The 25,167-nt window shown below is 37.1% G+C and overlaps 3 protein-coding genes across 3 annotated transcripts; 1 reads left to right on the plus strand and 2 right to left on the minus strand.

Annotated features, from left to right (window-relative positions):
* Positions 1-3,954: 3,954 nt before the first annotated feature.
* On the plus strand, positions 3,955-8,570 carry LOC143529251 (peroxisomal (S)-2-hydroxyacid oxidase GLO4-like). The gene is made up of 11 exons (XM_077025074.1): positions 3,955-3,971; positions 5,059-5,218; positions 5,300-5,424; positions 5,811-5,857; positions 5,940-6,017; positions 6,433-6,557; positions 7,014-7,227; positions 7,822-7,891; positions 7,960-8,060; positions 8,132-8,236; positions 8,323-8,570. The coding sequence occupies exons 2-11, from the start codon at positions 5,076-5,078 to the stop codon at positions 8,500-8,502; spliced, it is 1,188 nt and encodes a 395-aa protein (XP_076881189.1). The 5' UTR covers positions 3,955-3,971; positions 5,059-5,075; the 3' UTR covers positions 8,503-8,570.
* A 27-nt stretch (positions 8,571-8,597) lies between these two features.
* Positions 8,598-15,936, minus strand: LOC143529253 (protein PHYTOCHROME-DEPENDENT LATE-FLOWERING-like). The gene is made up of 12 exons (XM_077025076.1): positions 15,679-15,936; positions 14,197-14,239; positions 14,036-14,100; positions 13,877-13,948; positions 12,881-12,961; positions 12,633-12,800; positions 12,185-12,283; positions 10,978-12,095; positions 10,684-10,898; positions 10,433-10,578; positions 10,294-10,337; positions 8,598-10,210 (listed from the first exon to the last, which is right to left on the minus strand). The coding sequence occupies exons 1-12, from the start codon at positions 15,877-15,879 to the stop codon at positions 8,773-8,775; spliced, it is 3,690 nt and encodes a 1,229-aa protein (XP_076881191.1). The 5' UTR covers positions 15,880-15,936; the 3' UTR covers positions 8,598-8,772.
* A 1,777-nt stretch (positions 15,937-17,713) lies between these two features.
* On the minus strand, positions 17,714-22,025 carry LOC143529254 (oligouridylate-binding protein 1C-like). Its single transcript, XM_077025078.1, has 12 exons — positions 21,752-22,025; positions 20,151-20,212; positions 19,740-19,842; positions 19,578-19,654; positions 19,443-19,504; positions 19,236-19,323; positions 19,060-19,135; positions 18,932-18,962; positions 18,719-18,835; positions 18,545-18,633; positions 18,288-18,464; positions 17,714-18,207 (listed from the first exon to the last, which is right to left on the minus strand). Exons 1-12 carry the CDS (start codon positions 21,851-21,853, stop codon positions 17,926-17,928), a joined length of 1,266 nt encoding a protein of 421 aa, XP_076881193.1. The 5' UTR covers positions 21,854-22,025; the 3' UTR covers positions 17,714-17,925.
* Positions 22,026-25,167: the final 3,142 nt, after the last annotated feature.

Below are 25,167 nucleotides of genomic sequence, written 5' to 3' on the forward strand. Positions count from 1 at the left end.
CAAAAAGAAACGGCCTGATTCGAATGATCAGGTCTCCGGATCTGTGATGGTTTTAAATCTGCTCCGGGCTTCAGATCTGTCCAGATCTGATTTACAGATCTAGGTCTAGATTACAGACCTGGATTTTAGGTCTAAAGTTGCAGATCTGACTCTAAAATTGCAGATCCAGAAAGTACCAGACTTCCGCCGCCATGTACGCGCGCCCGCGGATTCTCACTCCACAGCCGTGCATGTGCCGCCGCGGAAACCACCATCTGGGCTTTGCGCAAGAGACCTCCGCCATGCACGCGCACACGAGTCACCACTCCATCGCCGTGCATGTGCGCATCAGGCCTCGCGCCAAACTTAAAGGTTGGGAATCCTCATAATATCCCGTATGGCCTCGCGCCAAACTTCAAGGTTGGGAATCCTCATAATATCCCGTATGGCCTCGCGCCAAACTTCAAGGTTAGGAATCCTCATAATATCCCGTATGGCCTCGCGCCAAACTTAAAGGTTGGGAATCCTCATAATGTCCCGTATGGCTACGCGCCAAACTTCAAGGTTGGGAATCCTCATAATGTCCCGTATGGCTACACGCCAAACTTCAAGGTTGGGAATCCTCATAATATCCCGTATGGCTACGCGCCAAACTTCAAGGTTGGGAATCCTCATAATATCCCATATGGCTACGCGCCAAACTTCAAGGTTGGGAATCCTCATAATATCCCATATGGCTACGCGCCAAACTTAAAGGATGGGAATCCTCATAATATCCCACATGGCTACGCGCCAAACTTAAAGGATGGGAATCCTCATAATATCCCATATGGCTACGCGCCAAACTTAAAGGATGGGAATCCTCATAATATCCCATATGGCTACGCGCCAAACTTAAAGGATGGGAATCCTCATACCACATGCTCACGCATCACATATGCTCACGCATATCACACATGCTTACGCATCACATGCTCACACATATCACAGTCTACGCGCACGCGCATGCAACATCTGCGCGTGGCGCATAACACAAAACCAAAGTCTACGCGCACACGCATGCAACATCTGCGCGTGGCGCGGGACATAAAGTAGCTCGTAAGCCGCCTCACGCGCAAGCTCCACTATTATCACAACTCGTAAGCCGCCTCGCGCGTAAGCTGTTATTATTCTTATAGCTCGTAAGACGCCTCGCGCGCAAGCTGTTATTATTCATACAGCTCATAATACGCTTCCCGCGCAAGCTGTTATTATTCTTATAGCTCGTAAGCCGCCTCCCGCGCAAGCTTCATTATTCTTACAGCCCGTAAGACGCCTCGCGCGCAAGCTGTTATTATTCATACAGCTCATTAAGACGCTTCGCGCGCAAGCTGTTATTATTCTTATAGCTCGTAAGACGCCTCGCGCACAAGCTGTTATTATTCATACAGCTCATTAAGACGCTTCGCGCGCAAGCTGTTATTATTCTTATAGCTCGTAAGCCGCCTCCCGCGCAAGCTTCATTATTCTTACAGCCCGTAAGTCGCCTCACGCGCAGGATTTATTATTCATACAACTCATAAGACGCCTCGCGCGCAAGCTGTCATTATTCTTTTAGCTCGTAAGACGCCTCGCGCGCAAGCTCTATTATTATAGATCGTAAGCCGCTTCACGCGCAAGCTTCATTATTCTTACAGTCCGTAAGTCGCCTCACGCGCAGGCTTTATCATTCATACAGCTCATAAGACGCCTCGCGCGCAAGCTGTCATTATTCTTTTAGCTCGTAAGACGCCTCGCGCGCAAGCTCTATTATTATAGCTCGTAAGCCGCTTCACGCGCAAGCTTCATTATTCTTACAGCCCGTAAGTCGCCTTACGCGCAGGCTTTATTATTCATACAGCTCATAAGACGCCTCGCGCGCACGCTGTTATTATTCTTTTAGCTCGTAAGACGCCTCGCGCGCAAGCTCTATTCTTATAGCTCGTAAGACGCCTCACGCGCAGGCTTTATTATGCTACAGCTCGTAAGACGCCCCTCGCGCGCAAGCTTTATTACTCACAGCTCGTAAGCCGCCTCACGCGCCAGCTCAATTATTATTCTCAAAGCTCATAAGACGCCTCTCGCGCGCAAGCTTTATTACTCACAGCTCGTAAGCCGCCTCACGCGCCAGCTCAATTATTATTCTCAAAGCTCATAAGACGCCTCTCGCGCGCAAGCTTTATTACTCACAGCTCGTAAGCCGCCTCACGCGCCAGCTCAATTATTATTCTCAAAGCTCATAAGACGCCTCTCGCGCGCAAGCTTTATTACTCACAGCTCGTAAGCCGCCTCACGCGCCAGCTCAATTATTATTCTCAAAGCTCATAAGACGCCTCTCGCGCGCAAGCTTTATTACTCACAGCTCGTAAGCCGCCTCACGCGCCAGCTCAATTATTATTCTCAAAGCTCATAAGACGCCTCTCGCGCGCAAGCTTTATTACTCACAGCTCGTAAGCCGCCTCACGCGCCAGCTCAATTATTATTCTCAAAGCTCATAAGACGCCTCTCGCGCGCAAGCTTTATTATTCTTAGCTCGTAAGTCGCCTCTCGCGCGCAGGCTTTATTATTCTTAGCTCGTAAGACGCCTCACGCGCAGGCTTTATTATGCTACAGCTCGTAAGACGCCCCTCGCGCGCAGGCTTTATTATTCTCAGCTCGTAAGTCGCCCCGCGCGCTAGCTTAATTATTATTCTCAAAGCTCATAAGACGCCTCTCACGCGCAGGCTTTACTATTCTCATAGCTCGTAAGGCGCCTCACGCGCAGGCTATATCATTCTCAGCTCGTAAGACGCCTCGCGCGCAGGCTTTATTATTCTTAGCTCGTAAGTCGCCTCTCGCGCGCAGGCATTATTATTATAGCTCGTAAGCCGCAACTCGCGCAGGCTCTATTATTATAGCTCGTAAGCCGCCTCACGCGCAAGCTTCATTATTTTTACAGCTCGTCACCATCATGAAGAAAACCTCCCAAAACTCAGACAATAAAGACAAGGCCAAAGAAAAGGGAAAAAACCGCCTCACACCTTATAAAGTCCAGCGCTCCACTTAGACGCTTGCGCGCCCAGGAGCAACGCTGGACTTGGGGGGCTTGTAGGGGTATGGTACTAAAACCCGGTTCTACGACCCTAAATCTATTATGTTTGGCTTATTTTATTATATGGACTAATACAATGTTATTGGGCTGAGAGGGTTTTGTGGAGGTAACCCTAACTGGGCTAGGCCCATTAGGGTACCATGATGGTGGCCATGAGACTCTATATAAGGAGGTCTCCACCTCCTTATTGAAGGTCATGCTCAATAAGAGCCACCACCACTTTTTTGTGTCTGTGAACAAGAAATCCTCAGGATATCTTAGCAGTCACCTCCACACCCCCAAAAAGCCATCGCAGGTCCGCCAGCAGCTGATGAAGAAGATCAAGACGTGGTTTGTTCATCTCGAAAATCCGTGGAAACATCGTCATGGATCAGGTCAGATTCATTTCATGCTTCGACATATATATATATATATATAGTTTTTAACCACCTCTAATTTCAGCATATATATAGTTGCTTGATATATAGAGGTGGTTAACTAAATGAAACCTTTATGTTTAGAAAGTATTTATTTTGTTGGATTAATGGATTTTATATATGTTTAGAAAGACATTTTCGTTCTTTTACCCTTTGAGGACTATTTATTTGTGTAACATAGTTAATATTGTAATCTAATCAGACCATTTTAAAGGGGCTGTTTTTTGCAAGTTGGACCCATGTTTTTTTTTAATAAAACTTTCTTTTTATATAAACAAATTTAGAGGTTTTTTTTAAAGCAAAATTGGTGTTCATATGCAACAATCAATCACATGGGGTCCATGTTAGCTGTGCTGCGTTGACTCATTTGTCTGATTAAGTGATTATTATTGTATATGGATCCACTAAATAATTTCACCAAAACTAATCTTTGAACACTACATTTCTGCAGATCATCAACACAACAGGTATGATTATTTCTATGTATATTAATTAATTAATGTTCTTAATTCAGTGAATGCTAGATTTTAGTGTTTTAGACATGCAACATCACTTCATGTTACGCGGGTTAACATGAACACAACTAGTTTAACTAGAAACGAGTTGTTTAATTTTGTTACATGTTAATACAATAATACTTTAAACTCCTCAATTCACATATTATTTGTATAAAACACATTTAAAAAAAACTGAAGTATAAAACATACCGGATTTAGCTAAATATGTTTGTGGGTTCGACCCAAAATTGGCATGAAACCATTTAGTCTAAATTTGTTAGTTATAGTTATTATGGTTTCTTAGTATATAGCCCGTGACGGGTTCGTTAGTTTTCCTTTCCTGTATATTGAGAGTTCTCCTTCATTGTAATTTTCGTTAGTTATTCTAATCCAGTTTTCATGGTATTAGAGCTAAGGCTCTTGATACAAACTCTAGGAAACCATATTGCTCCATGCATTATCAACTTTGCCTCGGTTTAACGCATCCCGGTTAAACTTTACTCCAGTTTCAGTTTAGTTTATATTGGTCATCTTTTTAAATTTTATTTGTAACAAGATGCATGGTCATGAATCATGATTATCATTAATACTGCAACTTGAGTAGGAGTGTTAATATTACTTATTGAGGTTTTTTAGTCTATGGCCCGTAGGCCCGTAATAGGTTTATAGATTGAGAGTTCTTTTCCATTGACTTCGATACAATTTACACGAGTTATGTTCGTGTCTTGTTAGAAATTCACACCCCTTGTTCTATGATGCACGCGTAAAAGTGTACTAGATTTAAACCATAGACAAAACTCTCACAATCAAAATCAAAATGAGTTGAAACAACGCAATGCTTTCTTAAAAAGTGTGTCGGTTGGTGGTTAAAATGGTTCGACAGTTAATTCGGTTATCATATAGTAGGAACTACTTCAATATTTATTTGTTTTTTCTTATTAATTTCCACGAAAGAATGCGATTTCTGATTCCATTTTAAAAATGTTTATATACGCGTATATGCATATTGGCTCAAACTCGATAAAAAGGAACGATTAATCCTAATTCGTGATACCAGAAACAAAAGTGATCAGAATGGGTGATGAACCGGTGAATGTGAAGGAATATCAAGAACTGGCAAAACAGGCTCTTCCAAAAATGTACTATGAATTCTTTGCTGGCGGAGCTGAGGATGAACACACACTTAGACAAAATGTCGAAGCATTTAAACGAATTACGTACGTAAGATATTATTAACTTTATAACATTGCCATCATATACATTGTTTTCTTTTTAACAACATTTTATTTGATCAACAGTCTTAGGCCAAGAATTCTTGTGGATGTGAGCAAAATAGATATGTCAACAACCATATTGGGTTACAAAACTTCTGCACCGATTATGATTGCTCCGACTTCTATGCATAAGTTGGCGCATCCGGGAGGTAGGAAATTCATAATTCGCAGATTTCTTAAATTGATCGAGTATATTATTATGCGATAACTTAAACTGACTGGGTATTTTATGCCAAAGTTTTTTTTTTTAAATTATTATTGCGTGATAACTTAAAATGACCGGGTATTTTATGGCAAAGATTTTTTTTTTAAATATTATTTGTTATAACTTAAACTGTCCGCGTATTTTATGCCAAAGTTTTTTTTTAATATTATTATGTGACAACTTAAAATGAATGGTTATTTTATGCCATTCATCTTTCGGTTCATATCAGGGTCGACTCGTCAACCCGCGAACACAACCCGTTTAACACCCATAATCTCATGTTTAGTAACTATTTTCTTGTATGTTTGTAATTTCTGAATGTATTTTCAGGAGAGATCTTAACCGCCAAAGCAGCGGCTGCATGTAATGTCATAATGGTAATTTTATTGTTTTATCTGCAGCTTACTAAATTACTTTTGTTAGTTTAATTTATTTTAATTATTATTTTTTTTACTGCAGGGATTATCTTTCTCATCTACATGCACAATTGAGGAAGTTGCTTCCAGTTGCAATGCTGTTCGGTTCTTTCAGTTATATGTATGCAATTTTTTTTTATTATAATTTTAACTAGTGCGCACTCGCTATAGCAATCGAAAGAGAAACCCCGAAAATAAAGTCGTGATGTGCTCAAAAGAATATGGACATGTTCATCGACCGAAAGCATAGAAACAAATACTGGTAACGGTTCTGATAATATTGTGATACCGGTACCTATGTTTTAAATTTAAGTTAAGGAATTCAAATTATTAGAGGAAAATCAAATTGAATGATGAATTAATGAGTTAAAGGCGTATATTATATATATAGTATAGTATGAATGATAAATTAATATGCTAATTGTGATAATCAAGTAGAATAAATTACTCTACTTGTATATATAAGTATTTGATACAAACCCTACTTTTATATTATATAAATAGTAAGCATTAATTTATTTTGCATTTGTTTTTAGGTGTACAAGAGATGTGACATATCTGCTTTGATGGTGAAAAGAGCTGAAGTAAATGGATTCAAAGCTATTCTTCTTACTGTTGATACTCCTACAATTGGTCGTAGGGAGGCTGATATAAAAAACAAGTAAAAACATTGCATAAAATAATGTTTCTTTTTAGGTTAAAAGGATATAAAATCCAATATACTTTCTTAGTTTTAACAAAATTTCTCAACCTTATTTTGGTGTATAAAAGTTCCTCAACTTATAAAAAATTAAACTAAAAAGTCACTAAGTTAGTTTTGAACATTGAGGTCCCTAAAATATTTAAAATAATGATTTGTTAACTCTCTAAATTTGTCAAGATGGTATAGTTTTTTTTTTTTTTTTTAAAAAAAAATTGAAAGTCACTTTTATTTCATTTTTGATAAGTTTTAAGAGTTAACATGCCATTTTTTTTAGAAAAAATGAAAAGTACCTCCATTTTAGACACTTTGATATACAAAAATTAGTTTGTTGACTATTTTTTATGGCCTTTTCATTTTTGTTAACTTTTAACTTTTTTTCAAGATATATAACTAATCTTGCAACATTTCATGTAGAATGATTGCACCCCAGCTGAAGAATTTTGAAGGTCTTATGTCAACTGAAGTTTATGATGCAAGTGATATCATTATCTTTTGTATGTTGGTTTTTCAGGGTTCCTTATTATGCATATATGTTAATGGTGAATACATTATATGTGATTTGCAGAGTAAGGGTTCAAATCTTGAAGCTTTTGCATCTAGTAGCCTTGATCCTTCTTTTTCTTGGAAGGTATAAGAAATTACTTTTGGCATCTCTTTGTTCTTATGCAATCTTTTAACCAAAAGGACCCACAATTTGTATCTATGTGTCTTGACGCGGAGCGGAAGAAAATAAAAGAGAAAATAGTCTTAAGGAAAATTTGATATAATATTCAATAACTAGAGCATTACATTAACGTCAGTTCCACTTTGGTGGGATGATAAGGTGGTTAAGGTGTGAAATAGGAGGTCAAATGTTCAAACCCTGAAATTGATGTTCTAAATAAACGTGTGAATTACTTAAATCAAAGATTCACGTGTTAGTACATAGAAAATAAAATAATACAAGAAAAACCGTCCATATTGAAGTTGGGACTCCAAATGATGGAATTCGAGTTCGGTAGTTTGTCACATGATCCAACATGTCGAGATGTTTCCATCCATTACTTATGGTAATGGGGCCGGTAGCTCCCTTTTTTATGTTGGGGCTTTTTTCTACCTCGTTTGCCTTAGTTTAGGTAGTTCAAGTAGGAGTCCGCAAACTCTAGATGAGTTCGGTATCAGGTCTTTATATAATAGCTTTTTATGGTTTGCTAGAAGTAGTTACAACTGATTGGTTTGGCAGGACATTGCTTGGTTGGTGTCCATTACAAAATTGCCAATTTTGATAAAGGGTGTACTGACTCGCGAAGATGGTAAGACCCGATTCAACTCATTCCTCAGCCCATCCGACTCATCCATCTTAGCTTATTTTTCTTGGCAGCCATCAAAGCTGTGGAAGCGGGAGTTAAAGGGATCGTGGTGTCCAATCATGGAGGGCGCCAACTAGATTATGTCCCAGCCACCATTGATGCTCTTGAAGAGGTAATTATCCATAGTTAACAAATTTAAATTCACCTAATCACCATTGGTCAAGAAATTTATTGGGCTTGCAGGTGGTAGCTGCAGTTCAAGGAAGAATACCAGTTCTCTTTGACGGAGGAGTACGACGTGGAACAGATGTGTTCAAAGCTTTGGCACTTGGTGCACAAGCTGTTATGGTAACTTCACCTGCAAATAGGATACTTCAAAATTCCAGTATCTTTCTTATAATCATACTTAGATAATGTAATCCAACATTGCACAGATTGGGCGACCGATTTTGTTCGGGTTGGCTGCAAAGGGCGAGTATGGAGTTAAAAGAGTGATCAAAATGTTGAAGGAAGAACTTGAGCTCACAATGGCTCTTTCTGGCTGTCCCACTCTCAATGATATTACCAGAAATCATGTCAGAACGCAGGCCGATAATCGCCATTGTAGACTGTAGCTTCAGATAATCTTATCAAGAATCATTTCATAATAATATGCTAAATAAATAATCTGTAACAAATCCAATGCTAAATATCATTCAATCTTTTGGAATTGAACACATGATTTATGTTAAATGTTTGAAATCATATAACACTGATATGTAAACACTAGACCTTAAAATGTCCCAGTTTCAAGCATATAAATATATATCTATACAAAATACTATTCTCCATTACACAAACTTGAAAAAAGATAAATAAACAGTGAGCATGTATGATTATTATGGCTAGCTGCTCTTATTAACACCCTGCATATCCATTGGTGAATTAGTCATACTGCTGACCGAACCCATGGTCTGTGAGCTCAGCTGTGGGCTTGCAGGACAATTAGCCTCTTGATTACCTGCACTCATTGGTGGGTGAATCGCACCAGAACTTAACTGTGGGCTCATCGGGGTCCGCTGGCTCATCTGTTGAGGGCTAGCTTGTTGTTGCAGTCCCATTGATGGAGAACCAACCTGTTGCTGAGGTGGCGAGAGAACCGCCTGTAAGGGAGATGATGATTCTTGCTGCTGCTGCTGCTGTTGCTGCTGCAGTTGCTGATGTGGCAATTGCTGCTGTTGTTGCTGATGTGGCATTTGCTGCTGCTGCTGCTGTTGTTGTACATGCATCTGCTGTTGCTGCTGCTGATTTGGCAATTGCTGTGACTGATTCATGTAGGCGTTCATGCCGGACATTAATTTTGGTGGGGCCATAGCGGTTCGTTGCATTGGGTTCACATTGTTTGCCCGGTTCATACCAGGACCCGGCATGGAATAGTTACTTGACCCTGGATGCATCTGGCGGTTTGCACCCGGCAACCCGGTAATATTACCAGATTGCCCTCCCACCCCACCCATCATAGCTCTGTTCTGTTGTACCATTCTAAGCTTTGCATTCATCATTTGAGCTTGAACCGGTGTTATCACCCCATTCCTAAGTTGCTGACTTATTACATTACTAATATTAGACGCCTGGTTCATATTAATCGAAGTCTGACCCATATTATTCCCCATTCCCGACAGCACCCCCGACATCGGTGGTGAAATCCCACGATTGGCCCCCATGCCTTGAAGCCCAACAATATTATTCCCCATGCCTTGAAGCCCAACCATATTATTCCCGGTATTACCCCCCATTCCAACATTCCCAAGCCCCATCATCATCTTCCTCTGCATTTGAGGTTGTTGCTGCTGTTGTTGCTGCTGCTGCAACATTTGAAGTTGAAGCGGGGTGGTTTTATTCAACATATGACCTAACTGTTGCATGTTTGAATTCTGTCCCATTGCATTTAAATGAGATAACGGATTGGAAAGCATCATAGCCGATGATCTTTGCATCTGTTGTTGAATCAAGTTATGTTGATTTTGTTGAAACGATGGTTGTGACTCCGGTTGCATGGGCCGTGCAGGTGGCAATAACCCGCTTCCGCCTTGCGAGATTGGCATCGGTTGTGAATTTGCAGGTGGATGCATTCTTACACCAGATGAATTTACTGATGCATTATTATTATTATTTCCACTATCAGATGGCTTTGCAATTTCACTGCCTGAAACCGTATCTGACATTTCAATTTTTGGGGACAATACTCCAGACGGGTTATTATTTGGTTGATCACCGGAAGATCGAACGGTGTTGGCTGGTTTTGGTTGGAGATGATCGCCCGCAAGTTCATAACCTTCATAGGTTATAATATGATTATTATCTTTCATACACATTAAAAAGTAAAGAGATAATATTTTGAAATTAGTGAATTCAGTTTTTAAGATCATACCAGTGTCTGGAATTGAGCTGCAAGCAAGTCTGCAATATGCTGTAACATTAAGTCAAGTCAAAAGTCAGAAATACTGTATTTGTTAAATTCAAGCGGATAAAAAATTATAAAGAAATAAATAAGTAAAACTTAACGGTATTGGGAAGTGTAGGAAGGCTTTCTTCTGAAGCTAAGTAATCACAATCATCTAATTCTCCATAATGCATTGCAACTGTGCCATCGTCACGTTTCTCTGATAATATCAATCTAGTTCGTGATTTTGAAACTGAGAACCCGTTTCCTGGAAGAAAAGTCAGCGTATATGATCAGAAAAAAGTCAACATCTAATAAATATATATATATATATATATATATTTTACTTTTTATAGTACTTCAACAAACAAACCTTGGAGCATACGTTCTTTCTGCTCAAAGATCAAAACTCGGGTCTTGCAAACATTCATGCTCCCTCCCACAAGTGATTTAGACAGGGGCATGTCTTCATCTTTAGGGTTTTCATTATTGAGATCATTAAAGAGATGATGATTCAATTGTTGAGTGCTAAATGATGTATTCTCAATGTATTCATCAACCTTATTCTTTTTCATGTTTAACTGATACCTGCGATAAATTTAAAATTAATCATATAATCTCAACATCAATAAAAGTAATTAAAGTTAGTTTACTCTATATTTAATACCTGGCAGTCAACATTTCAATCTTTGAGAATTTGTCACGTATGCTTTTATCAGCCTCTTTTCCGACTAGCGGACTGGATGCATTAAAGGGCCCAGCCCCACTAATGTTACTTACACTAGCAGGCGATCCGACGCCACTCATAGCAGCAGGGGTTTTCGGAAGAGAGGTTGATCTTCTGGCTGCCATTTGAGCATTAGAAGTCAATGATCCGGCCCCGCCAACAGTTGGAACTGAAGTGACTGCTGACTTGTCCCTTTGGGGTGCACCGTACTGTGCGCCATGAGATCCACTAGAAAATTCCCCGGACTTTGATGAAAGAGGAGATTGAGGTAACGTTCCAGAAGATACACGTGGACTTTGTGCTGACTTTCTTCTTTGAAATTGTTCCTCTTTCCTAGAATTATCCAGAGTGTTCCATGGTGTTGGTGGAAAACTGGATCTTTGAAACTGCTGATTCAGCCTCTGTTGTTGTAGGCGCGGGTCAACATCTGAATCCACCATCTGCATGTTTCGGTTTAGCTCTGGGTCAACAGGCTCTTGTTTTAGATTGTATCTCAATCCGGGTTGACCCATTGTAAACGGTTCTTGATTGAAGCTTCCTTCAAATGGATACTTTTGCATTCCACCATTATAAGGTAGCTGAATCCCTCTACCAATTGATTGCTGGTGTTGCTGCTGCTGCTGTTGCTGCATGAGTGTATTTAATCCATCCATTTGTTGTTGACTTCCATCAAGACCCATTGAGTTTGACCTAGCTCTTTTAGTCAAACCAGTCATGGAAGACAGTTGACCATCTTGGTTTTCCCTCTTACCCAAATTTGAATTCATACTTTCAGAATATGAATTCATCATGTCTTGCACAGGCCCGGAACCATGATCCTGCATAACTCTAGGGTTTCCAGACCCGATTTGATATTTTGATTGATAAGATAGTGAAGGAGATGCTGGAACAACATTTTGGCCAGTCGAATTCACAAAATCAGATGGCTGCGCCATCAGCGCTGAATTTTGGTTTTCCGGGAACCGGTCAATGCAAATCTTCTTCCCGTTGACCGAATTGTCCGGTCCCGCCATTTGCCTCAACCTCTTCCGTCTAAGTTCTCGTATATTCAAATTTAGCTGTAACAAAATAATAAGTGATTATAAACAAAAAAAGTAAAATAATTTATCCACATCAGCAGGATTATTAACAAGTTTATAAAACTTACATTTGTGCAAGTTGGAGGTCTGCAGAGTCGGTCTAAGTTGGGAGTTGGATTGATATCCAGCTTTGGATTTAGGGCTATTAATATGCGAGCTTCAGCTTCCTACAGGCCCAAATAAATTAAATGTTAGATTGTAGTATATTTAAATATTATCATTTGATTATTAATTTATTACTCCCTCCGTCCCATTTTAAATGTCCTAATTTGATTTTTTAAGTCTTTCTTGTTTAACTTTGACCGACAATATTTTTGTTTGTGTTATATAATACTTGATGTAATATATATGAATGGATTGGGTTTTAAATGTATTTTACATTGATATAATTTTCATCAAGTATTATATAACACAAACAAAAATATTGTCGGTCAAAGTTAAACAAGAAAGACTTGAAAATTCAAATTAGGACACTTAAAATGGGACAGAGGGAGTATCATATTAAATAAAGCTCACCATTAAATCACCATAAGTCCAAGAACTATCAGAAATCAAAGGGATGTCCTTAACCACGTTCTCTAATGACATTTTAAGGCGTATTTTGGTGGTAATTGGGCGTGATGAATCTGCAGAAGAACCATTATTAACTCCTGGTTCTGAAGCAGAATTTCTATAATCTCTCACCTGCAATATTACCACATCAGAACTCAGAAGGAATGTGTCTTAACTTTAGTTCTAAATTTCTATAAAATGTGATCACTTACCTCACAAGCAACTGCCCCATTCTTATATTTGCATGGTATATCATCCAAGAAATCAGCAGGTAACAAGCCACGCTCAATAGCCTTTAAGTACCAATAGAAAAGCAGGTGTGTTAAAATTTCTTTAATAATCACTCATTTCTAACTTAACAAACCTTGAACACAAAACACCAGTAATTATCTGACAAACTCAAGCAACTTCTTTCTTCAGTTACTGAATTAGCAACTGGCCAATTAGTAACAGCCTCAACTTTCGCCAGATCCACTTCGATTCCTTTCGTATACACCATGTGACCAAGAAATGTTACTCCCTCCAAGCAGAATTCACAATTTAGAAAGTTTGGCAATTCTCAGCCGCGTGATCTCTGTGAAGGGAATCGACGTAGAAACACCAAAAGCTGAGACATTTACTAATGGCCAAGACCTAATACAGTAACTGGAGTAAGAAGTTTCTTGGTTATGGCAGGTTATTACCAACGCTTCTTGGAAGGTTTCTCATCCTTGGTGTTACAACTAACTCAATTGATAAGAAAAGGTGTGAAATTGAATGGTACGAGGGGCAGGCTATTAACAGTCCCGTTGACTAAGGTACTTTAACTCAAGATATTATCATACATTTAGATATAAGTATAGGTGCAAGGATGGATGGGTTAGGTATGGGTGAAAACATGTTTTAATTGAAAGGTAATTCTTTAGGAAACGCCACATGAGGTCAGGCTGACCCGCAAACACTTATTTACCAGTTTTTATACATAATAATTAATGTGTTGGCTATAATTACAAGTTACAATAATAATCCAATATTTAAATGAAAATGATTTCGATGGTTGCGCTAAAAATAGACTGGTTAGGGAGAAGGGGAGGGGGGGCTCTGTCAACTCATTTAACGCATTCCCTTTTAAACTACACTTATTTACTCATCTAACCCATTTGAGATGAAAACCCGACCCGATCTGATCATTTCATACGTAAAATATAAGTATGAAGATTAAGAATTACCAAGAATAGGCTTTCTGATGTCCGATCATATGGGTGCAAGAACTTTGGATCATCTTGTACAACAATCCGATTCTAAAAGTGTGTACAATGTAGTTAGTCGATTCCAAAGCTTACTGTTTTATAAACAAAACAAAATTCTGACATAATGTAGTAACAAACCTCAGAAGGGTTTCCAATTGAATATCCATCAGGAAAGAGGTTTATGAAGAAAGAAATATCAGCATCTGACAAAAGCAAAATATAAAATTAGCAAACCAAGTATCCGAACAGCCAATGAAAGCAAACATACATGCGTAAATTAATGTTCTTTAGCAAAATACCTGAAATTTCAGAATCATCTCTGCCATTTTCAGCAACATCAACCTACAGTTTCAGCATATATCATAAACGTTATATCAAACAAAGTGTACAAAAAGTTTAAAGTCTGGAATAGCGTAAGTTAATTATGAGCAAAGATCCTATCTTTCCAAGGGAAAGGTTCAAATAAAAACCATTAAAATACTTAAAAACTCGTGAAAACCACTCATAAACACTACTTTTTTTTCATTCTTTTAATATGTTATTAATCTTTACCAAAACAAAAAAAGACAAAAAAAAGAAAATATGTATATGTAGGGCTCGTAATCTACATATATGTATCTCGATCTACTTATTCTTTTCATTTCTTTTTGGTTTTGGCACAGATTAATAACATATAAAAAGAACGAAAAAATGAAAAAAAGATAAAAACATGATTTTGAAAGTGGTTTTCACTAGCTGCCAGGTTAAAAGTGGTTTCTACTGGGCTCTAATTTAAGTGTCCTAGCAGATTGTTACACCAGTAAACAAGCCAATGACTTCATTTCACTTTCTAAACAATATATACACAAAGCTTCTATAAATCCCTAATTCTTCTGTGGTCAATACAAATCACCTGCAACTCTACACAATTTCCCATAATCATCAATTTTGTTGAAATTTACGCAAATTTCTCATCAGATTGCACAAGCAAGCACGTGATTTAACCGATTTGAGAAAAAAATTGGCCGATACAAAACGAACAAGTATAATAACATATAAAAAATTAAAAATTACGAAAACATAAATAAAAATGTTTAAAAGTGATTTTCACGAGTTTACAAGTTTCATCATCATATTACACCAGTAAACAATCCAACGGACTCATTTTTTCACCTATTAAACAAAATTCATACAAAGTTATTATAAATCCCTAATTCTACTGAGCTCAATTCAAATCATCCGCAATTCTACACAATTTCCCTAAATAATCACTATAATCATCAACTTTGTAAGCTAATAGATTCAATTTGAGCTTAAATACACGTCAAACTGATCAAAACCGCACAAACAAACACACGATTCAACCGATTTGCAAAAGAATTAGACAAGATAAAACTGAACGACTTTATTAACATAGTACATAATAAAACTATATAAAAAAACATAAATAAATGTATAAAAGTGGTTTTCACGAGTTTACAAGTTTCATCATCTTTCCTAAACCCTAATTTAAGTGCCCTAGCATATTATTACACCAGTAAACAATCCAACTGCATTCACTTCACCTATTAAGCAAAATTCATATAAAAATCTTATAAATCCCTAATTCTGCTGTGCTCAATTCAAATCATCTACACAATTTCCCTAAATAATCACTATAATCATCAAAATTTTAAGCTAATAGATTCAGTTTGAGCTGAATACACATCAGATTGAATCAAATTGCACAAACGAACACGCGATTTAACCGATTTAAAAAGCAATTAAACAATTAGACGAAAGTGAAGGAGATGAATACGTACCGAGGGTTTAGGTTTAGCTTTTGCTTTTGCAGCTGAAACAGCAAACTGATTATTATTATTATTATTATTATTATTATTATTATTATTATTATTATTACTGTGAACATCTTGTTGTTCTTCTTCGTGTTGTGGATCCGATTTAGGCTTAGGTTTAGGTTTGAAGCGAGTACCGGTCTTGGAGACCTTGAATGAAACCACCATTGTGATACGTCTCGGAGCCAATCGGATAGTTTGAATGAATCTGAGAAACTGTGAATTGATTGACTGTTAAATGATGAGTTTTTTACATTGCGTTCGCCATATACGGAGCTCCGGAACGGACTGGTTATTGATTTGGGTCTTGGGGCTTTGTTAGGGCTATATAGCCTATATGTATTTATTTAAGGGGTTGACTTAAAAAATAAAAACAACTTATATTTGAGATATATTTTTTACTTTAATATATTTGTGTATAATTTTTCCGATATGGTGGCTCAATAAAGGACGTCCGGATTTTATCACTAGTGGGTTTTCGGGTGAGTGGGTTTTCCTCGGAATGGGAGATAACTTGGAGACGTTTAAGGGTTTGTACAGATGGGTTGGACCAGCTTGCGTTGGCCTTTTGTTATTGGGTCACCCTGTACGGAGTACATTGGTAATTCTCTGTTCGTTGGTTGTTCAGAAATATATGTGTACTTGTGTATAATAATTTTAATGGGAAAGGCACTCGTGCTCGTTTCAGATTGCACGTGTTATAACTAATGAGTGGTGAGAGGTTCAAAAACAAAGGAGAACTGTGATGTGAGTGTTACGTCAGCCGGAAAGCCACCCACAGGCGATGTGTTTGAATCTGGTGAATGATTGAGTGATATTTTTAAGAGAAAAGGTTTAATAGTTAAAAGATAATAAAAGGTTGAAAGGTTTTTGTACGCGGGGAATGATAGTTGACTAGTATGAGTACACTCATGGGATCCTCGCTCATGGGAGACTCACTCACATAAGGGCGGTTTAGGATTTTGTTAGGGACTAGACTATAAGAGTGCCCCAACACGTGAGTTGTTTTAAATAATTAAAGATATCTCATATCTGAGTGTTTTTTTTATTTAATTTTACGGTAGACTCAGTATAACAAATATAAAGGGAAAAGCTCTCTCATTAGTTGTGTGCAACTACGTAAGGACATGTGTTGTATCTAATGAGTGGTGAGGTATGAGAGTTATCACGTAGACGTTTCATTAGCTGGAAAGTCACTCACTTAACATATGTTACATCTAATGAGTGATTTATTTAATAGAAAAAAGTGTCTTACAATTGGAAGATAATAAAACGATTGAAGGATACGTTTCATTAGCTCCACGTACATAGGAAACAATAGCTCACTAGCGTAAGCATGCTCACTAGACAGTAACCACCCACAAGGGTGACGTGGTATTTCTGCTACAAGCTGGCTCGGTGGTGGCGAAATCGTAGGAAGGGTCTCACAATTCCCACAAAAGGTTCTCAAATGTGCAATGAGAAAACTAAAATTGAATTGTCTTGTGTAGTGGTTGATGAAGCCTCGAATTTTGACGGATTAGGTAGAAGAAGCCACAGCTTTTGACGGAAATTGATGAAGGATACGTCATTAGAGCTTTGCTGAGCTCTCATCTAAACAATTTTGCGTCACCATCTGACAAATTTAACAATCTCGGCGGTTTTCATCTATGTAGACTTGATGAATTAAGCCTTGAAGAAGTTGATTGATTGATCACAATGACAGTTATAGTTTCTTTATAGCAATTACAGTGTTGTTTTAAGGGTTTTAGATTCTAATCCACTTGTATAATAATGGTTCCGTTTGAGTTAACAATATTTCAAAAAAAGCATGTTTTGTTGAAGAGTCCTTCGGGCATTCAAGTGCCATTAGAGTCCTTAAAAGTCGACAACTTTGCCAAAAACTCTAGATATTTTGTTTAAAGCCGTGTTTTTAGCCGGACCCTATAAAAATTTCATTGTGAAAGGCATTTCACGGTCGTTGGATATCGGATCAAATAAACCAACAAGACACTTATTACAAATACAAAAGCCAGCTACCGCCATAACAAACATTAAACAGACATTACATGTATCCATACTCATGGCAAGCATATAGAAACAGAACAACGGGGTAAAGTTAAAAAAATAAAAAAGATAAAACAAAGCTGAACATCATAAAGCCTCCTAAAAGCTCATAAAATAAAATAATTGAAAAAAAAAACACAAACGCAAGCAGTAACGCCACGTAATCACTCACTGATAATACATGAGTTGTTGGGCAGCCGCAACATTCTGGAAACCACCGTCATAAATAGCCTGGCTTGCTCCAGCCGCACCCATACTCACACTACCCAGTGGTTTAAGCGGGTGCTGCCCTTGTGGGTGCATCAGCCCATGGACCCCAACCATCTTGCTTATTGCCAGCTGTCTCTCGTATGCCAACAAGTCAGCAGCCGACAGCATCGGTGCAGGTACAGGTGGCGGAAGTGGGTTTGAGGTTGTTCCTGGCGGGGTTGGCTTACTGCCCCAAGAACACTAAATTGCGAACAAAACAAGTAAAGAAATGGTAAAAAAAAACGAGATAATTATTTTCGAGAATAAATACACGTACGCACCTTAATTTGTTTACCATAAAGGATGGATTGTGTGTTTCCCATTTGAATGGCTAAAGCAGCCTCTGCGTGATTATTGTATCTCACGAAACCGAACCCTTTATCCGGTTGGACCCGGACTTCCTCGATTATTCCAGCACCAAGGGTGTGAAAGTGGCGATGGAGCTCAAGCTGAGTAACCTGAAACACAATTACGATCATATCCTTAGTTGAAACAATTATAAGTATAGCTACACGGCTGAAGGAATATTAGTTCTTACTTCTGGAGCAAGGTTGCCGACATAAACAGTGGTATACTGTGGGTTATTTTCAGGAGCATCATTATTAACAGGCTCTTTATTTTCCTCGGCAAATTATAAAAAATATTTATATTAAAACAAAAGTATGACAGTTGAAACAAAATATTTTAAAATGTTATTTCTGTTGCGTACCTGAAGACCCGTTTGTTAGCTCCACGACACTTTTAGAATCTGAGGCCTGTTTTTCATCACTGGTACCGGCACCTTTGGTAGCCCAGTTGCACCTTATTTGCCTACTGCCAAGCCATTTCCCTGATAATGATAAAATTAAATAAGAACAAATGATAAAAGAATACTAGCATATATTTACAAATGAACGAATAAAAGAACTGTTAATGTAACACTTACCAGTTAAGTCATTGATAGCACTTTGAGAGTCCTGAACAGTATTAGTAAGTTTAGATTGTAACTAAAAAAAATACTTTGCACAAAAATATATAACAAATTATGCTCATGATCAGTTATGGACTATAAACCTGTTGATTACGGAAGGAAACAAACCCAAAACCTCGTGAACGGCCAGTTTTCTGATCCCACATAACCCTCGCGTCCCTACATCAGACCAATAGATATTATATAAAGTATATGACTATATGGCGAACGAGTGTGTGTGTATGTGTATAGAGAGAGAGAGAGAAGGTGATGTACTTACGAACAACTACTATAAACAGAGAAGGATGCATACAACATAGCATCTGTAACCTCAGGGCTAAGATCACCTACAAATATGTTGTAGTGACCTGCAAACCAAAAGTGTTAATGCCATGAGATTGAATTATTAACTTATTATAAAATAGTAACGCCTGAAGATGACTACACGTATTAACCAGACAAAAGATAAGCACCACATAAAACCGACCTGATGTGTCCTCCCTTTGTCCACTGGCATATGCCCAGTTAACTTTAATAGGTTGTCCAAACCTGAAAATTACATTGGCAAAAGGTGGTTATATGAGATAACAAGGAGCACATGGATCTATTATCAAAAACTTACAAATGCCTCCCATTTAAAGATAATATGGCAAGCGCAGCTGATCTACGGTCAAAGTAGTGGATGAATCCATAAGATGACTGCACAAAAAACATAAAACATAAAACAAAAAAATTGATAAAAACCTGTGACAATTCAACATATATTAACAAAAAATACGTCTACCTTCTCTTTTCTTATGAGTTTGCAGCCTTCAACAGGACCAGTACTTGCAAAAACCTCTTGAAGAAGTGGTTCAGTCACTTGTATATGAACGTTCCCGATATAGCTGCAACGCCTCAAAAATTAAAGAACTAGAAATTTATATAAAAAAAATTAGCTACACAATACTACCCAGTTTTTGGTACATATAACAATATAGTCATTCTACATTTGACACTTTGCCTATAACAACTATAAACCTAGGTACTGTATGTCGGTATGTGCATTGAAGGATGTGAAAAGCAAATTTTACAAATATAGCTAACTATAAACCACATAGCTGGTTAAGAGAGGCTGAACAAGGTGTTTGTCATGCTTGAACGTGCAAATAAAAAAGGGTAAAAAAACTGAAAAAATCGTCTGTAAACCACTCACACACTGCGGCATGTATTTGGATCAAATCCAGGAGGCAGATTTCCACTTGGGATTGGCTCAATCTGCAAAATTAAAAAGTGAAAAAAGGAAAACCCCCAAAAAGAATAACAAACTAAGTGAAAAGAAAAGGATAAAACCCACCCCACTAACTAGAGTAAATCAGCCCTAAAGAAAGAATAAAAAGGCAAAGAAGCACACTAAGTCACTAAAAAAAAATAAACAAATGTCCACATAGTTCCCCTATGTAAGCTTATAAAATATAAAAGTATAAGAAAATCCAAGATTAAAGGACTTGCTGCATTGCTGAATTCATAATAGGTTCTAACTGCCTTTATTCCTTACAAACGCTTTACAGTTCTTATACATCTGATTCAGCATTTTAATTTAATCTGCACCCATTGTGGCTAGCTAAAAAATGAAGCATCCACTAAAACACAACAGAAACAAAAATGCTTTTGTCGTCTAGAAATCTTTTTTGAAATCAAAATATGGACTTCTTTAAAAAACTGGCAATAGCAATGCGATTAGGAAAATCCCGCAAGGGTAAATCTTCAACAGAAGAAACTAACCAAATGCTTAAAACCCAAGATTAAACTAAAAACCTTTCCCTCCCAAAACTGGAATGATCACATTTCACAAAAGAATTTTGAAACGAAAAGAATCTAATAGTGGAACTTATGTGAAAACATAATAAAAGTTGCATATTAGCCAATCATATGCCTTATGTGCAAAAAACAAGCTCACATTCAAAACCAGAACTACTAACTTCCTATTTCCACATCTCCCACAACCACATAAAAACCCAGGGCAGGAGCAAAGGTTGCCAGACCCCCTATTATGATGAAAGGGAGCCCACATGCAATAAAGCAAATAAAAAACATGCTGCCACACACTATGAAAGCAAATAGTCTCTTGAGAACAGGGTATACACCTAATTTCCTAAAAGATAAGCCACTAAATTGTCAAACTGATCAATAAAGGACCACATAAAAAACCACTACACACTCTCATTATTTCTATAAAAAATGCAGCATTGTCATCATGGAAGCGCCTCCAAACGCCATTGCACAACAGCTAACACCCTTATCCAATGCGTCAAGAATCAAGACAAGAAAAAACATTCCGTGACTAAAAAACCATTAGTTTCAAGAGCATAATATAATATGCAAAGAGAAAAAAAACATTTTTCAGTCAGAATTAAACAAACACCAGCTAAGCCAAGCAAAAAGCTACCAGTTCACTTTAGAAACTCATATCAGTTCCGTAATATGCGTTATTTAAAGATTATTACAAATTTACTTATGTTAGTTTTAATCTAGTAAGAAAATTCAAATTAATCTTGCATTTCAAAAATAATTGGTTAACTAGCATACAGTTAAAAAAACAAAACTCATTTCGTCGAAAATCGATTGCGATAGACCATCACAGGCTCACAGCGTTACATTTCACAAATAATCAATCAAACAATTCGAAATTCCTTGCAAATTACACGCATATCGGTGATAATCCAACGATCAATCATTCAATCACAAATTACAACATTATGACCAACACATAACGAATATACATTACATAATCAAAACAAATGACAGCATATAAACCTGTGGAGGAGCTAAGAGGCCAGGATGATACATCGATTGTTGTTGAAGGAGAGCTTGTTGCATCAACGCCTGTTGCTGCTTTAGCCTCTGGTGTTGTTGCATTATTATTATTATTATAATTGTGATGAAATGAAATGATCGAGATAGAGAGAATGAATTATTGTATGGTGAATTTGGGGGTTAGGGTTTCAATATAGTGAATTGAATAATAATATTATTATTATTAAGATCGAGAGAGAGAACAATCGCCCTCGGGAAAATAAAAATGAAGGGATGCAGAGAGTAGTACCAAATGAAGCTAGATATTTATTTTTTTTAGCAGAAGTAATATTATTGGTTTGGAATTGGTTGTTACACTTTTTCTATAAAGGAAAGTTTTGTCCTTCGACTTTTTATCTTGACTATGCTTGAGCTTGGCTCGTTTTAATACTCAGAGCTTGAGCTTGGCTCATATTGATATTTATTTCTGAAGCTCAAGTACTGCTTTTAAGTAGTTTTTCAAACCCGGGGCTCATTCACTATTTATTAATTTTTATATATCTATAATTAGTTTTATTTTGTCAATTATAATTTAATATATAGCTTAGTATATATATTATTTAGTTATTTTTTCATAAAAATTAAGAAACGATAGGCTCGTTTAGACTCGTGAATTGACTCGAGCTCGACAAATGAAGCTCAGGTTTGTTTAATAAACGAGCTTACTTTTAGGCTCAAGCTCTGGCTCGTTTAGCTCAACTCAATCGGACTGTTAATGAGTCGATCTCGAGTAGATAGCGACCGGCTAGGATCGTTTAAATGTCGGATGTAGATGCCCGCGTTAGAAAAGCTCTAAGTGCAAGATTACATTTTGGTCTAACTTTATAAGTTGGATATAACTTTTCGAATGAAGAAAAGTATTTTAATATATAAGTATTTCATTACATTTTCTATTGGTTATAAAAATGTTGAGGAATCCTTCTACACTTTGATAATACAATATTACATAAAACTTATGAAAATGCAACTATGGCTCTAACAAATTTACCTATCTCTGTATTTTAAAATAGTAAAAAAAAAGTTAGAGATTTCGTGTGTTGTGACGGATCGAACTTGATTCACGAAGAAACCCTAACGCATTCGTCGGTTGCCTCGTCAGAAACCAAGGGATCCATACTCTCTCTCTCTCTCTCTCTCTAGCTACTTCAAACTGGCGTGTTGCAATGGGTGCGTGGCAGATTCTCAATCGGTATCAGTTTGGTTTGTTATGATATCATCCAAAAAAATACTATGACAAAGTTGAAAGTTTGGTGGTCAAAGTATAATACTACTATAGAGAGAGAGAGAGAGAGAGAGAGAGAGATGCAACAATGGAGTGGGTGTTACTAGTGGAGAGGAAGCAATCAATTGGGGTTTGTCGGGATAGATCGTTAGCCATATTTTGTAGGTGAAGAAATATTATTAATTACATGTGTTGGATGTCGTATGTTGGATCGTGATATTAATAAAATGATGATGTTCCGTGCAATGACAAAGCCAAAAACTTTTTTCGTGACACTAATTTTTGGTTTACGGATGTCTATCACTCGATTTTATTATGTGTGAAACGGACTAATGCTTATATTTGTAGATATTTCGTTTAAATTAAAAATGTTTAAAAAATAAATATATTAAAAAAATAAATAAAGAAGAATATAATATGAGCTGTCTTTTTATGGCCATTGTCAACATATTCTGCATTTAACTTTTTCCTTTTCATTGACCCATTTCCATTTGGTATTTTTTTTGTTCTGAATTCTGATAATGAATGAATATATGCAGTGAGTGGTATCAATGAAAGTTCAAACTTATTTTGACGAGTTCACAAAATATTTAGATGACTTTATGAATCTAAAGAAATAATAAAATATAAAGTTAAGAAAAACTTATATATATACGCACTCGGTATCTTGACATGTAATATGCCAGTTCATGATCATTAAACATCAACCCACACAACGGGGTGCAATGGCTGAGGTCCGGCTGATGTGACATTATGGCTAGGAGGCGGATGAGGGTTGGATGATCCATTGTGCTGCCCATGTACATGGACAAGAACTGCAGACCTCAAGGCGGGGGAGACCGTGAACCCCCCCCCCCCCCCCCCCCCCCAAAAAAAAAAATCTCTCTCTCTTTCTCTCATACATGCACACACATATGTATACACACACAAGTTTAATGATTTTTAATTGGGTTTATGAGGGTTTATAAAAGAAAATGAGAGGTCTAAGTAAAGTCTGCAAAGGTTTGTTATTATGGATATTATTAAGACATTCTTTGGGTCGAACCTGAGCTGATGTGGTTTTTGTAAAGGTTTGCTATTGTGGGCGTTGTTAAGAACCAACATGTTAAGATACCTGATCAAGATCAGCACATGTCAAGTCAAGCTTATTTTTTGTACTACCTTTTATTTGTTAAAAAAAGGTTCTACAGTTAAATTAGCAAATAGCCAAATATCTACATCTCTTTAGGAAATAGACATGGGCTATTTACTAGTGTACGGGTTTGTAGATTATATTTATATTTACACATTATGGATTTTTATATATATCCCCTCCCTAATTTGTGTTCCACAACGAGTCACAATCCACAAGTAAAGACATAAAATATCAAACATACAACATATTATTTGTCACTGGAGAAATATCCCTAAGGGAGGATTTTATAAAATGATTCTTTTTACACTTCACATCAAATTATAACTTTCTAAGCACAAAAATAAGTCTTTATGTGTAGCGATCTATTTAAAAAAAATACATATATCAAAAGAAGTTGGGTAAGATATGCGGAAAATTATAGTTACACGACAAAAGAAAAATAATATACAAGTAAATGAGTCGTGTTGAGTTTAAGTTTAGGTGGGCTCAACTTGACTCGTCTTGTGTACACCTTATTCAAGATTAATGAAAAATCTTAGAATATATGTACATGTTCATATATTGAGTCAAGACCGCTAAATATCAAGCCACCTCATTTTCTATACTACTTATACGTCATTGGAAAAGTTGTGCATTTAAGTTGACAAATATCAAGTCGATTAGGCCCGTTTCTTTTAGGAATAAAAAACGTGGGTCATTTACTTGTGTACGAGGATCTAGATTAACTTTAGATGATTATAGGTGTCTCATAATGAGCCACACTTTATTTGACAATACTCGAGTAATAATATTCACGAGGGAGAATATTAGCAAAATAATGGTCTTTCTCGTGAAGTTTATAACTGTCCTTAATTATACACGTCTCAACCTTTAAGAAAATAATGAAAATGTAAAAGGATATTAAATACATAAATAACAGGCGTCGATGGTTGATTGGGTTCTATGCCTAGTGGCATCGGGTTTTATCCTCATCGAAGGGGGCGTAGATTCGAGTCCCATGCACAAAGCGCACATTTGATA

Source organism: Bidens hawaiensis, unplaced genomic scaffold (assembly GCF_021521415.1).
Source record: "Bidens hawaiensis isolate Kalapana, Puna unplaced genomic scaffold, B.hawaiensis_p1.1 tig00008515_1, whole genome shotgun sequence".
Taxonomy (NCBI): domain Eukaryota; kingdom Viridiplantae; phylum Streptophyta; class Magnoliopsida; order Asterales; family Asteraceae; genus Bidens; species Bidens hawaiensis.

Coding starts and splice junctions, on each gene's coding strand:
- LOC143529251 (XM_077025074.1), top strand. CDS start 5,076: ATGGGTGATGAACCGGTGAATGTGAAGGAATATCAAGAACTGGCAAAA. Junction 7,892..7,959: donor TGTACTGACTCGCGAAGATG/GTAAGACCCGAT, acceptor TTTTCTTGGCAG/CCATCAAAGCTGTGGAAGCG. Junction 8,237..8,322: donor TTGGTGCACAAGCTGTTATG/GTAACTTCACCT, acceptor AACATTGCACAG/ATTGGGCGACCGATTTTGTT.
- LOC143529254 (XM_077025078.1), bottom strand. CDS start 21,853: ATGCAACAACACCAGAGGCTAAAGCAGCAACAGGCGTTGATGCAACAA. Junction 18,963..19,059: donor TTTCCTTCCGTAATCAACAG/GTTTATAGTCCA, acceptor AATACTGTTCAG/GACTCTCAAAGTGCTATCAA. Junction 18,465..18,544: donor TCGGCAACCTTGCTCCAGAA/GTAAGAACTAAT, acceptor ATTGTGTTTCAG/GTTACTCAGCTTGAGCTCCA.
- LOC143529253 (XM_077025076.1), bottom strand. CDS start 15,879: ATGGTGGTTTCATTCAAGGTCTCCAAGACCGGTACTCGCTTCAAACCT. Junction 14,101..14,196: donor AGATGATTCTGAAATTTCAG/GTATTTTGCTAA, acceptor TGCTTTTGTCAG/ATGCTGATATTTCTTTCTTC. Junction 12,096..12,184: donor GACCTCCAACTTGCACAAAT/GTAAGTTTTATA, acceptor ATTTTGTTACAG/CTAAATTTGAATATACGAGA.